The 14,527-nt window shown below is 36.4% G+C and overlaps 1 protein-coding gene across 8 annotated transcripts in view; it reads left to right on the top strand.

Annotated features, from left to right (window-relative positions):
• Positions 1-14,527, top strand: part of Ccdc88a (coiled-coil domain containing 88A) — a 159,764-nt gene that overhangs the window by 80,589 nt on the left and 64,648 nt on the right. For all 8 annotated transcript variants that reach the window (XR_012907212.1, XM_075942535.1, XM_075942534.1 and 5 more), the window contains 4 exons: positions 1,100-1,181; positions 5,899-6,057; positions 6,387-6,533; positions 7,336-7,480. Coding sequence is in view for 7 of the 8 variants with exons in the window: in XM_075942535.1 (XP_075798650.1) it covers positions 1,100-1,181; positions 5,899-6,057; positions 6,387-6,533; positions 7,336-7,480 (533 nt within the window). In the remaining variant the exon portion in view is untranslated. The remainder of the gene's footprint in view (positions 1-1,099; positions 1,182-5,898; positions 6,058-6,386; positions 6,534-7,335; positions 7,481-14,527) is intronic.

The raw sequence follows: 14,527 nt of genomic DNA, 5'->3' as shown, positions 1-14,527 counted from the left end.
AGTTAAGTACAGTCTTCCTTTGAGAAGATTAGCCCTGATAGAAAAATTATGAAAAAATTAAAAAATAAAACAGTTCAAAAATTAATAAAAATTGAGATATATTGCTGAGCATGGTAGTGCATGCCTTTTAATTTCAGCACTTAATTTCAGAACAAGAGGCAGAGATATGGATTTTTTTGAGGTCAGCCTGGTCTACATAGTGTGTTCCTGGGTAGCTAGCATTGCGTAGTGAGACCTTGTGTCAGTATATGTGAACACCTATGTATATATATGTATGTATCTAACAATGTGTTAAGTAATATGTAGAGATTTGGGGTATATATATGGCAAATAGTAAGTGTATGGCTTCCTTTAGGCCATTGTAAATGTAGAAATTAGTTTGGTTTTCCTTTATGAGGAATTCCCCATACACAGTATATATAAAAATCATTCATGCTTAATTGTTGTTGAATTTGCAGAGTTGGAGAGAAAGTTAAGGTAGGAGGACAGATGAAGAGATAGAAAGTATATACTAACCAGTAAGGAATTAGTTATTGTCCTTTTAACATCATTGGTGAAAGTTTGATAACATCTAGTCATATATTCATAGTATCTTTTTCTTGCTTTTATTTCCCCTAAGTGTTCTGGTTAGGGATAACACTCTGTTCAGTTAGGTTTTTGTTCTGCAACAGTGAATTACTGTATAGCTCTGGCATTTACTGCATAGATCAGACTGGCCTCAAGTTCATGGAGATCTGCTGGTCTCTGCCTACTTAGTGCTGGGATTAAAGGTGGGTACCGTCTTGTCCAGCAGTGCTTTTCTTACTTTCATTTTATGTGTATGAGTGCTTCTCTGCAAACATGTATGTGTACTAAATGTATGTCTGGTACCTATAGGAGCAAGAAGAAAGCATTGGAATGCTTGGAATTAGAATTACAGACACTTCTGAGTCATTATGTTGGTGCTGGTTACTGAACCCTGGTCCTCTGCAAGTTCAGCAAGTACTCTTAACTGCTGAATCATCTACAACCCTCAGTTACTATGTGTCTTAATGTTGTGTTGATCACAGATTCTGGAAGAGTATGCTTATTCTTTAATAAATATCTTTTTGCATTTAAGGGAAGAAAAGACTGAACAGTTACTGGACTGTAAACAAGAACTTGAACAAATAGAAATGGAATTCAAGAGGCTGCAACAAGAGGTGTGTACCTAGATTTATTATATTGGAGAATGAAATAGTTGGAAATTGATTTATCTCATTGTAATTTATAACCATGACCTCTCAGTTACCTCATATATTTCTATAAAGTCTGGTGACTTTTTATTGCCTTTACCAAAACGCAGAGCCAGAGCTAGAAATCAAGGTCTATTGTTCCTACTATTCAAACTTCTCCAAGATTCAAAGTAGTCCTTTTAGACTGGGGCAGTTCTAAATCTGTCCCTCTTTTTTATGTCTTTGTCATCTATCGCTGGTTTACCCACATACCTCAGTGTACTGAATTGAGCTGTTATGGGTCTGTATGTAGTCTCCCATAGTGACTATATTAGGTTACATATACATTAAAATTTTTATTTATTCTTTTCCCATATACTATATCCCAAATGCAGTTTCTTCTCCTTTCACTCCTCCCATACTGCCTCTCTCCCCCCAGATCCACTCCCCTCCATTCTCCTTCAGAAAAGAGCAGTCCTCCCAGGAATATCAACTGAACATAGCATAACAAATTACAATAAAACTAGGTACATACCCTCATATCAATACTTGACGAGACAACCCATTAGGAAGAAAGGGTTCCAAGAACTGACAAAAGAGTCAGAAACACTCCGCATTCCCTCTGTTAGGAGTTCCATATGAATATCAGGCTATGCAACAGTAGCATAAATGCAGAGGACCTAGCTCAGATCCGTGTTTGTTGCTTCAGTGATGGAGGAAGGTCATTGGTTAAAAAATAAACTGCCTTGGCCCATTTTATTGGTTAGAACATAGGTGGGTGGAGTAAACAGAACAGAATGCTGGGAGGAAGAGGAAGTGAGCTCAGACTCGACAGCTCTGCTCTCTGGAGCAGAGGCCATGCTCCCCTCTCCCGGGCAGACATGCGATGAAGCTCTGACTCAGGATGGACATAGGCTAGAATCTTCCCGGTAAGCGTACCTCAGTGCTACACACATTATTAGAAATGGGCTAGTCCAGGTGCGAGAGTTAGCCAAGAAGAGGCTAGATATAATGGGCCAAGCAGTGTTTAAAAGAATACAATTTGTGTGTTGTTATTTCGGGTAAAGCTAGCCGGTGGTGGGAGCTGGGTGGCGGAATGCAGCCCGCAGCTCCCATTACACTTCAGTCTCTGTAACCCCATGAACCTGCTTAGTTGGTTCTGTGGGACATTTTCTTGTGGTGTCCTTGACCCTTCTGGCTCCTGAAGTCATTCCTCCCTGAGCTCCACTTAATGTTTGGCTCTGGGTCTCTCTGTATCTACTCCAGTCCATTGCTGGGTGATGCTTCTCTGATGACAGTTGGGCAAGGCTCCAGTCTATGAATATAAGAGAATATCATTAGGAATCATTTCATTTGACTTGTTTTATTTGTTTGTTTTTGGCCGATTGTGTTTTATTCTATCCTAGGTGTAGTAATGAGGTGCTGGGCTACCCAACCTCTGGTACCTGACCATCTAGGCAGTTCATTGATTGACCACTCCCACAATTTCTGTGCCCCATTACCCCAGCATATTTTGTAGGCAGAACAAATTGTAGGTCAAACATTTGTGGCTGGGTTAATGTCCTCCTAGTCCCACCACTGGAAGCTTGCCTAGTTAAGAAGATGGCTGGTTCAGGCTCCATATCCCCTATTACTAGGAGTCTTCACTAGTCACCCTTGTAGGTTCCAGGGAGTTTCCATTGCACTAACTTTCTAAAATGCCTCCCCAAATGTCCCCAGTTCCAGTTTTTCCACTACTCTCTTCCTCCATCCCCCCAACTGACCCTTGAGCCTGATCCCTCCTATTTCCATCCTCACCTGCCCTCAGCCCACCCGTAAAATCCATTTCCCCTTCCCAGGGAGATCAATATGTCCACCCCCCAAGTCCTCCTTATTTCTTTTTTTGTTTTGTTTGTTTGTTTGTTTTTGTTTTTTTGATTTTCGAGACAGGGTTTCTCCAAAGCTTTTGGTTCCTGTCCTGGAACTAGCTCTTCTAGACCAGGCTGGCCTCGAACTCACAGAGATCCACCTGCCTCTGCCTCCCGAATGCTGGGATTAAAGGCGTGCACCACCACCGCCCGGCCCTCCTTGTTTCTTAGCCTCTCTTGGTCTGTGGATTGTAGCTTAACATCCAGTGTCACTTATGAGTGAGTGTATACCATGTCTGTCTTTCTGGGTCTGGTTACCTCACTCAGGATGATTTTTTTTTTCTAGTTCCATTCATTTGCCTGCAAATTTCATGATGTCGTTGTTTTTAACAATTGAGTAATACTCCATTGTGTAAATGTACCACTTTTTGTTTTTATTCTTTGGTTGAGGGACATCTCTGTTGTTTCCAGCTTCTGGCTATTATGAATAAAGCTGCTATGAACCATAGTCAAGCAAATGTCCTCATGTATGGTGGAGCTTTCTTTGGGTATAAGCCCAAGAGTGGTATAGCTGGGTCTTTAGGTAGATCTATTCCCAGTTTTCTGAGGAACCACCACATTGATTTCCATAGTGACTGTACGAGTTTACATTCCCACCAGGAGTGTTCCCCTTGTTCCACGTCCTTGCCTGCAGGAGCTATCACTTGTAGTATTGATCTTAGCCGTGTCCTTGCCTATATGAGCTGTCATTTGTGTTATTGATCTTAGCCATTCTGACAGGTATAAGATGGAATCTCAAAGTCGTTTTGATTTGCATATACCTGATGGCTAAGGATGTTGAACGTTTCAAGTGTTTCTCAGCCATTTGAAATTCCTCTGTTGAGAATTTTCTGCTTTCCCAATGTGATTATGTTAGGTGGTATGTATCAAAATGGTTTTTTGTATTTGTCTTTTGGGTTCCCCCCCGCTTGAGCCATAGGTATTAAGATTTTTTTTAAGAGATTGTTAGAAAAGAAGGAGGAAATAGAATAGTGTGCATAAGAAGCTGGTGAAATAATCAAATTATATGTTTGTATTAAAATGTCATAACGTGCCAGGTGGTGGTGGCGCATGCCTTTAATCCCAGCACTTGGGAGGCAGAGACAGGTGGATCTCTCTGTGAGTTCAAGGCCAGCCTGGTCTACCATGAGTTCCAGGATAGTCAGGGGCTGTTACACAGAAAAATACTGACTAAAAAACAAACAAACAAAACAACTAAAGTTTCATAGGAAAATCCATTATGTTTTTAATTAATATATGTTAATCTTAAAAACTAGTAACAAGAGGGTTTTTTAATATTTTTTGTATTTTTAAAGAATTTGCTTCTTTTAATTACTGTTTTCCTTAGTTTTTCATTGGATATCTAAGCTTTCATGGGAAAATCTATTATGTTTTTAATTAAAATATGTTAATCTTAAAAACTAGTAACAAGAGGGTTTTTTTATTTTTTGTATTTTTAAAGAATTTACTTCTTTTAATCACTGTTTTCCTTAGTTTTTCATTGGATATCCAAGCCATAAATGCCAAGGATTGGAGTAAGGCTGGACAGTTATGTCTTTCTCTTATATACCTTGTCTGCTATTTTGAATGTTAAAAATTATATGTGAGATCATAAACTGAGACCATCCTACATGAATGAGCTCTAACTCTTATTCCACTTTTTTTGATAACAGAGGTTTGTGTATGCGTGCACACACTTCTTTTGCTCCCAAAAGAGAGGCTCTCTAAAACAAATAAGACTAGTAGAAGGAAGAAAATTTCATTTTTTATTTTTGCAAATCTCTTTATGCCTGATATAGAAGACTTACGATGTGGGCTGCAGAGGTGGTTCAGTGGGAAAGGCCCTGACTACCAATTCTGATGAGCTGAGTTCAGTCCCTAGGACCCTTGCAAGGAGAGAAGCAGCTTCTGTCGGCTGTCCTTTAACCTCTGTATTACTCACAAAATAATTTTAGTTAAAAAAACTTTCAAACTCTTACAGGCCAGTGACATCATGAGAGACTAAAAGTGAAAAGAAATCATGAAAATAGTTTTGACCTTATAAATTTCTGAATATTTTAGAGGTCCACAAAATTGCTCTGTATATTTTTAGGACTTCTGTTGTGATTGCAGAATTTCTTAAAAGATTATATTGTAATAGTTAAATGCAAGTAAGATACAGAAATATTTTACTTAGAAGCATTTGAAAAATTCAGCTACATTTTAGTAGGCCACATATGTGGGTAAAAACTTTTTCTAAAGTAGTAATTTAGTTGTATCACTTAGATTTTCTATATGTTTATAGTCGTGTATTTTCAAGTTACACTTTTATTAATCTTGTGTTTCTTGGTATTTTGCCTACATGTATGTCTATGTATCAAATGAGTGCAGTGCCCGCAGAGGCCAGAAGGTGACAGATCCCCTGGGACTGGACTTATACATGGTTGTTAACCACCATGTTGGTGGTAGGAATCGAACAAGGTTCTCTGGAAGAGCAGTGCTCTTAACAGCTCTGAGCCATCCCTAAAGTTAACTTTTATAAGCTTTAATTTTATTGTGAATGTTGTGTTAAGTAGAGGTTCGCTTAATTTACAATTCCTTTTTTAAAAACATTGCTAATAGAGAACATTATGTAAAATTTGTATATAAACATATATAAAACCCTTTTAAAATTGGCTCAAGGGATATGTCCTCATTTTTAAGACACTTATTATTTATGTACAGTTTCCTTTTAAATATATATGACTTATGACTTTTATTAAATTAATGAACTTGTCTGAACAACAAATAATGTTTAAAGGGGAAAGTTAATATGAAAGCATTATTTTATTTATATTTAGAACATGAATTTGCTTTCGGATGCTCGATCTGCTCGAATGTACCGAGATGAATTGGATGCACTTCGAGAGAAGGCAGTCCGAGTTGATAAGCTTGAAAGTGAACTCAGCAGATATAAGGAGAGACTTCATGACATTGAATTTTATAAGGCAAGAGTTGAGGTATGCATAGTTATTCATACTTTTTTCTTAGAGTGTTAAGATTTTCAAAATTCATTTTATAAACAAGGAATTGAATATAGAGGAAACATTAAGTTGAATTCATAATATGTTTAATTCTGGGGCAGGGAGGTAGAAAGTGGGTGAAGCAAAAAAAAAAAAAATCAACAATATAGTGCTAGTGCTTGGTAGCTTTCCTCCTGCACAGAAATGTCATAAGAATGGGTTAGTGTGTTTATTTGCAATGATGGATTGTTATATTCTACAACCTTATGAAACATATATTAGCACATTTCTAATTCATTTTTTAAACCTATTTGAAATATTTATAGGAATTAAAAGAAGATAATCAAGTTTTATTAGAAACAAAAACCATGTTGGAAGACCAACTAGAAGGAACTCGAGCTCGTTCTGACAAATTACATGAGTTAGAGAAAGAGAATTTACAACTAAAGGCTAAATTGCATGATATGGAAATGGTAAGTTTGATGGGATTGGTCAGTTTTCCTGCTTTCTGAGGAAGAATCCCATGATTCATCTAAATCCTCGATAATGACAAGGATGGCTAGAGTTCTTAATAAGGCTTTAACATAGATAAGATAGCTATAATTATATATTTTATATATATAAATTTTTATATTAAATTATATATTATATAACTTAAGATATCACTACCGTTACATAAAATAAATATACAGTAATATTTTCTGTTTTAATTAAAGATGGATGTTACTTACTAAGTTTTACCTTTCAAAAACAGTAAATCTATTTTATAACTTCTGTCTTAAAATGCAGAAGTTTTATAGATGTCAGGTAAAATTTAGCAGTGGCCATAATTATGTTGTTTGATGACTAAAATAATATACTGAGTGTGAAGGAACGTTTTCATTTTGTCCCTAAAGATTATTTGAAAAGGCCACATATCCAGGAATATATAGGAGCACAAATTAGGCTTGATGGGTTAAAAAAAGAAAAGAGGACACAAACTTGGGCAGGTGGGTAGTAAGCAGGAGATTTAGGAGTTGGAAGAGGGGGAATGAAAACAATCCAGATGTGTATAAAATCCTCAGAGAACTAGGTTTTTAAGATCATTTTAAAAGGTTGTCTGGTACCTGGTAAATAATGATCAGTGATGATTATAATAACTAAGTATTGCCTTCAGTGCAAAAATTGTAAGGAACTAAAGATATAATCAGTTTAAAATATGTAAAAAATAATGAATAATGAATGAAAACTACAGTACTTACTAGCTTTCTTTTCCTATTCTGTGCAATTGAATAGGAAAGAGATCTGGATAGAAAGAAGATAGAAGAATTAATGGAAGAAAATATGACTTTGGAAATGGCACAGAAACAAAGTATGGATGAGTCGCTGCACCTTGGGTGGGAGCTGGAACAGATATCCAGAACGAGTGAGCTTGCTGAAGGTAGTCTCAGTTGTACTTCATTTAATATAGTGTTGTAATTCTTTATTTTCTCTAGCCAAAGATCGTACAAAACTACCAGTTGTCTCCAAAACTGCTATCTCACAAAGTCATATCTTGTTTTTACTTTTTTTAGGTCTTGTTTTTTACTCTGTATCTTAAAACTCAACTTTATTTGTTCTGGGAAAGGGGACTTTTAAAAAACTTGAATTTCTACACTTCTGTTTAAAATGGTCTTAAATAATTCTATTATAGCTTTATTTAGTATGTATATTAAATTAGTATACATTAGACAATATATAGCTTTTAAAAAGTATCTTAAAAAACAAAAAATAAATTCGTACTTATGCCACTTTTTTTTCCTGGACACTTTCTTAAAAATTAAATTCATGCGCATCTCTGTGAGTGCAAGGCCAGCCTGGTCTACAAAAGCTAGTTCCAGGACAGATTCCAAAGCTACAGAGAAACCCTGTCTCAAAAAACAAAACAAAACAAAACAAAACAAAACAAAACAAAAGTTAAATATATTACAGTTGTTTGCATTGGGTGTGTTAATGCTGCTAACACATTTTGTTAATCATAGCCAGTTAAATTTATTCAAAGCTGATTAGTTCCATAATTCCTAATTTACACAGTATTAGATTATTTACCTGAAGTTCTTGAACAAATATTTATTAAACACTTAGAAATACAGCACACTATAATGGGCTTGAGGACATAGTTATCAGGTAGATATAAGCTCTGAAAGAATTTCTAGACTAGTTTTTATAGTTATTTGTGCAGATAGAAGCCTCATCCTGTGTATTATCTATTAGATTTTTCTGATATTTTACTTGAGAATTTAATAATAAAATTCTGGTGTCCTGTGTACTGGTTATTACATAATAAGTAGTGAACCCATGGTTTTACTTAAAGTATTTGTAATTTTTGGAGGGGTGAGGTTGTAGACAATTCACTCTATAGACTAAGCTGGCCTCAAACTCACAAAGATCTGTCTGCCTCTGCTAAGTGCTGGGATTAAAGGTGTGTACCAGCACCACCTGGCTAAATATTTGTAACTTTTTGTTTTACTTCTATAAATTGAGTTACAAGCAAGCAGCACAGATTTAAGTTTTCTGCTATTAAAAAGCCTATCTATGTGTGCTTACCTACTTGTAGAGGACAGAGGACAACCATGAATATTCTTCCTCAGGAGCCACTGTCATTTCCTTCCCCCTTGAAAACAGGGTCTCTCACTAGTTGAAAATTCTACAAGCAGGCTCACTGTCTGGCTGGTTAGTTTGGGGGATTGACCTGTTGGCCTCCGCAGTGCTACAATTATAAGTGCGTGCCACCCTAGCTCGCTTTTTTATCCCATGGTTCTGGGGTTTGAACTCAGATTCTCAAGCACTTTTCACAGTTCATAAAACTTCAGTTCATAGAAGTGCTCAACAGATGAAGTATAGAGGGAATGTAACTGAACATAATGAAAGCCGTGAGTCACAAGTTGTTGCTGTCACCATATACCCGACAATGAAAATATTAAACCTTTTGTTATTCTGTCATTACTAAGACAAAATTGGATATACTTGCCACTTCTTTTCAACATAATATTAGAATTCTACAAGAGTAGTTACACAAGAAAAAATAATGAAAGGCATCCAAGTTAGAAAGGAGTTAAATTGTGTTTACCACAACATAAACTTACACATACCATAAAATTGTAAGTTTAAAAACAAAAAACTTAACTCGATAAAGATTAGGAATATAAAGTCAAAATAAGAACAGATTATTTAATAAAACAATCTCACTTATAGTGTCTATTAAGAAGAAACAGGACTGGAGAGATGTCTCAGTGGTTAACAGCATTGGCTTCTCATCCAGAGACTCCAACTTCAATTCCCAGCACCCACATGCTATCTCACAATTGATTGTAACTCCAGCTCAGGGGAATTTCACATTCTCTGTTGGGTCCCGGTTGCCAAGACCCAAAATAATCACACAGAAACTTTATTATTTGCAATCCTATTTGGCCAGTAGCTTAAGCGTATGCTAGCTAGCTCTTATATCTTAAATTAACCCATTTTCATTATTTTATATTTTACCCATGAGGCTCGTGGTTTACCATGGCATCCGCTCAACTCTGCCTACTCTCTTCTCCTCTCTCTGCTTGGAATTCCCGTCTTGCTTTATTCTGCTAAGCCACGGGTCCTGACAGCTTTATTCATTAACCAATAAAAGCCACACATAGACAGAAAGACTTCCCACACCAACTCTCATATAGACATACATACAGACATAACACCAGTGCACATAAAATAAAATCAAAAAAGTTGTTTAAAAAAGAAGAAATTAGACTGGCAAGATAGCTTGTAGGTAATTGTACCTGCAACCAGTCCTGATGACTTGAGTTCAGTCTCCAAGACCCAAATGGTAAAAGGAGAAAAACAACACATTCAGTGCCCACACACAAAAAATAAAAATGTTTAAAAATGTAGTTTAAAAATATTTTTATAAAGGACATTGATCCTATAATTTGTGATCCTAGAGAAGCTAAATAAGAAGGTAAACCCAAAGAAAAACATATAGACATCCTCCTGAATATTAACCTTCATCAGGCGATGAAAGGAGACAGAGACAGAGACCCACATTGGAGCACCGGACTGAAATCCCAAGGTCCAAATCAGAAGCAGAAGGAGAGAGAGCACGAGCAAGGAACTCAGGACCGCGAGGGGTGCACCCACACACTGAGACAATGGGGATGTTCTATCGGGAATTCACCATGGCCAGCTGGCCTGGGTCTGAAAAAGCCTGGGATAAAATCGGACTCGCTGAACATAGCGGACAATGAGGACTGCTAAGAAGTCAAGAACAATGGCACTGGGTTTTGATCCTACTGCACGTACTGGCTTGGGGGGAGCCTAGGCAGTTTGGATGCTTACCTTACTAGACCTGGATGGAGGTGGGTGGTCCTTGGACTTCCCACAGGGCAGGGAACCCTGATTGCTCTTCAGGCTGACAAGGGAGGGGGACTTAATTGGGGGAGGGGGAGGCAAATGGGAGGCGGTGGCGGGGAGGAGGCAGAAATATTTAATAAATAAATTAATTAATTAATAAAAAAGAAACCTAGCTAAACAAAAAATAAAACACCTCTGGATTAAAATAAATAAATAAATAAAAATATTTTAAGTTCCTAAAAAATAAAACATGTAAAAAAAAATTTAACTGGGGCTACAGAGATGAGTCAGTGGTTAAAAGTGCTTGCTGCTCTTCCAGAGGACAGGAGTTATTAGCATCCATGCTGGGCAGTTCACAACCTCCTATAACTCTAGCACCAGATTATTTGGATTTAGCATACTCCTCTGGCCTTAAAAGGCACCCATACACATTAGACATCCTCATGCACAAACATAGACACAGATACACATAAACAAAAAATGAAAATGAACTTTATTTTCAGTTGAGATAGGGTTTCTCTGTGTAACTGTTCTAACTGTCCTGGAACTTTCTCTGTGGACCAGGCTGACCTCAAACTCGAGTGCTGACACCACCACCATCCAGCAAAAGTAAACCTTTTAGAACACTAAAATAAAAGGAAGTGAAAGATGATTATGCTAAAACTGTAGGACATCACTGAAAAAGAAGAGGAATAGAGTGGTATAACATATTCAGTAACAAAAATTGATGTTATTAAAATGTTCATACTATCCACAGTGATCTGTAGATTCACTGCAGTCTACTAAAATACAGTTAGTCCCAGAAATGATAAACAATATTGGATGTGATGGTTATAGACATGACTCCAGATTATCACAAGTTCAAATCTTGTCTAGGTAGTGAATTCAAGACCAGCCTGAGATAAGAGAGTCCATTTTGAGAAACAAAGACATAAAAAGGGGAATGCTAATATTGATGTAAAAATATAAAGAACTATGAATAACTAAACATTCTGAAGGCTATAGAACACAGGGGAATCATAATGCGTGATTTTAAAAGTCTACACAAATATACAAACAAAATAGCGTACTGTACAAACAAAAATAGCAACAACCAAAACAAAATAACAAACAAATGTAACAGAATAACAAGCCCAAGGATAAATCCATGCATTATTTTCAACTGAATTCTGACAAACATGACAGGGAAATGACACCGAAAAGCATAAGTTTTTTAACAAATGATGCTGGGAAAATTACATTCTATTGTAAAAGAGTAAATTAGACTGTGGTTTCACACAGGTATAAAAGGATGAAAGGCTTAAATAAATAGAAGACCTGAAACTGTAAAACTACCAAAGAAAACACAGGGAGAAAGTGTCATGGTCTTGGTATAGACACTTTTTAAAAATATATATATATACCCAAACCGGGCGATGGTGGCGCATGCCTTTAATCCCAGCACTCGGGAGGCAGAGGCAGGCGGATCTCTGTGAGTTCGAGACCAGCCTGGTCTACAGAGCTAGTTCCAGGACAGGCTCCAAAGCCACAGAGAAACCCTGTCTCGAAAAACCAAATAAATAAATAAATAAATACCCAGATCACAAACAGCAAAAACAAAAAAAGTTTCTGTACAAAATGAAACATTCAAGATAGTTTATAGCATAATATGTTTGCAAAATACACATTTGATCTGTAAGAACCTCAATAGTTAAAAAACAAATAACCTTATTAAATACTGATCTGAGAACCAGGAGAAGTAGTTGGGTAGTAGAGTTCTTTCATAGCATGCACAAAAGAGCCGAGTTTAATTCCCAGGACCACACGTATACACACAAAAGAGGCAAAGAATATCAGTAGTAGGCATTTCTTAAAAACATGACAGTACATAAAAACACGTTGAGTGCCTTAATCATCATAAAGATGAAAAGCCACAGTCTATCTGCACTCCCCATTGTTACAGTGGCTATTAAAAACACGGAAGATAAGCACATACATCACTTTTCTCTTTGTTGTGATGTCTGACAAAATAGCTTAAGGATGGAAGAGTTGTTTGGGCTCATGCTTTAAAAGGGTACCGTCCATCCTGGCAAAGATGACAGTGCAGGAGCATGAGATAGATAGTGCCGTTGTAGACACAGTTGGACAGGAGAGGGAGACTAGCCCTGGTGCTCAGCTCCATTCAGCCTTTGACCCCAGCCAATAAGATTCACTCACATTTCTCCTTACTCTTAGCCACACTCAGAACTGTATCTCCTAGGTGATTCCAAATATAACCAAATAGACAAATGAAAATTAGTCATCACACTGAGGTTGTGGAGAAGAGGAACTTAATGCATACTCTTTTAATTGCAGTGTAAATTAGTATACCCAATGTGGAAAATAGGTTTCTCAAAAAAACAGCAAACAAAATAACATGTGATCCAGCAGTCCTACTCCTGGGAATATACATAGCCAAAATTTGTAAAGTTTATGAAAGATATCTGCACTTTCATGTTTATTTTAATAGTATTCACAGTCATCTAGGTTAGTGCATTTGTCGTGTGTAAAGGTAAATACTATATGATAGAGCATGCTTGAACTTGAGGGATATTATGTCATATGTAATGAACCATGTGAAAAGGTAAATACTACATGATAGAGCATGCAAGAACTTGAAGGATATTATGTTATATTGTAATAAACCATGTGAAAAAGTAAATACTACATGATCTTGTGGGATCTTTAAAAGTTTGCTTGTGTTCCAGGACAGGAACCAAAAAGCTACGGAGAAACCCTGTCTCGAAAATCAAAAATAAAATAAAAGTTTGCTCGTTAAAATGAGCTGTTGGACAAAGGGCACAGGATTTCAGATAGGAATAAGTTTATAAAGTCTGTTGTACATCAGTGGTTACAGTTAATAGCAGTCATTTATTTGTATGCTTGAGAATTGCTAACAAAGTAAAATTTAATGTTTTAGCCACAAAAATATGTATAGTAATACATATCTCTCATACCCTCCTTTCGCTATTCCATAGGTGTCTATGTGTGTGTTAGAAATATAAATTTTACTTGTCAGTTAAAAATAAGTATGTTGGTACTAACATGAGAACCTAAATAAATTATGTGAAAAGGTACATTTAAGATTAACATAAATAAGCCAGGTGGTGGTGGTGCATGCCTTTAACCCCAGCAATTGGGAGGCAGAGGCAGGCGAATCTCTGAGTTCAAGTCCAAACCTGATCTATAGAGCAAGTCCTAGGACTGCCAGGGCTATAACTTTTCAAAACAAATCCTGTCTTGAAAAACAAAATAATAAGAAATAACATAGAAAATTTCCATAATTCTCAATTTTTTGACATTCTTCAATGATAATAATAGAAAATTATAGGAATTAGTTATTTTGTAGATCAAACCATTATATATAATTTGAATAAACTGTCCAAAGTGCCATATTGTAACAAGTGAACTTATTTTGTTCTTGTTTAAATATCTAGTCCAGGTTGAATTGACAGTGATGCTATACTCAAGAATGATGGGAGTAGAGAAATTGCTCAGAAGCTAAGAGCACTGCCTGCTCTTCCAGAGGTCCTGAGTTCAATTCCCAGCAACCATGTGGTGGCTCACAACCATCTGTAATGGGATCTGGTGCCCTCTTCTAGCATGTAGGCATACATGCAGGCAGAGCACTAATCCATAGATAAATAATTTTTTTAAAAAAACCTACTTATGAAGATGCTTTGTCATGACAAAATAGAGCAGATGGTGGTGGTCTTTGCTCCTAACTGAACGTTAGCATCTTAATCCAGAATATGAACAGTATATAAGATCTTCAAATCGTTTTTAAGGGTTCTTCTTCAGCTGCCTTTTAATCTTTGAAATTGCTCCAAAATTTTATTATATGCCTTATATTTCTTATTTGAGTCAAGGTGATCTTGTAAAGATTGCAGGATAATAGCTGTAATTTATAGAGTAACCCGAGATTCGTTGACATGGACATGGCCGTTACCAAATAATTTCTCATGAGTTAGAATTCTATAGTCTCTTTAGTCTAAACTGTATATGTTAGAAGCTCAAGACTTTGTTTCATTTAGTTTTTTAATAGTGTCTCCTATATAACTTATGTTTTTATGAGGTTAAAGATCAATGTCCGGAT

This window comes from Microtus pennsylvanicus, chromosome 12, assembly GCF_037038515.1.
Source record: "Microtus pennsylvanicus isolate mMicPen1 chromosome 12, mMicPen1.hap1, whole genome shotgun sequence".
NCBI lineage: Eukaryota > Metazoa > Chordata > Mammalia > Rodentia > Cricetidae > Microtus > Microtus pennsylvanicus.
This window is presented reverse-complemented; position numbering and strand designations above follow the sequence as displayed.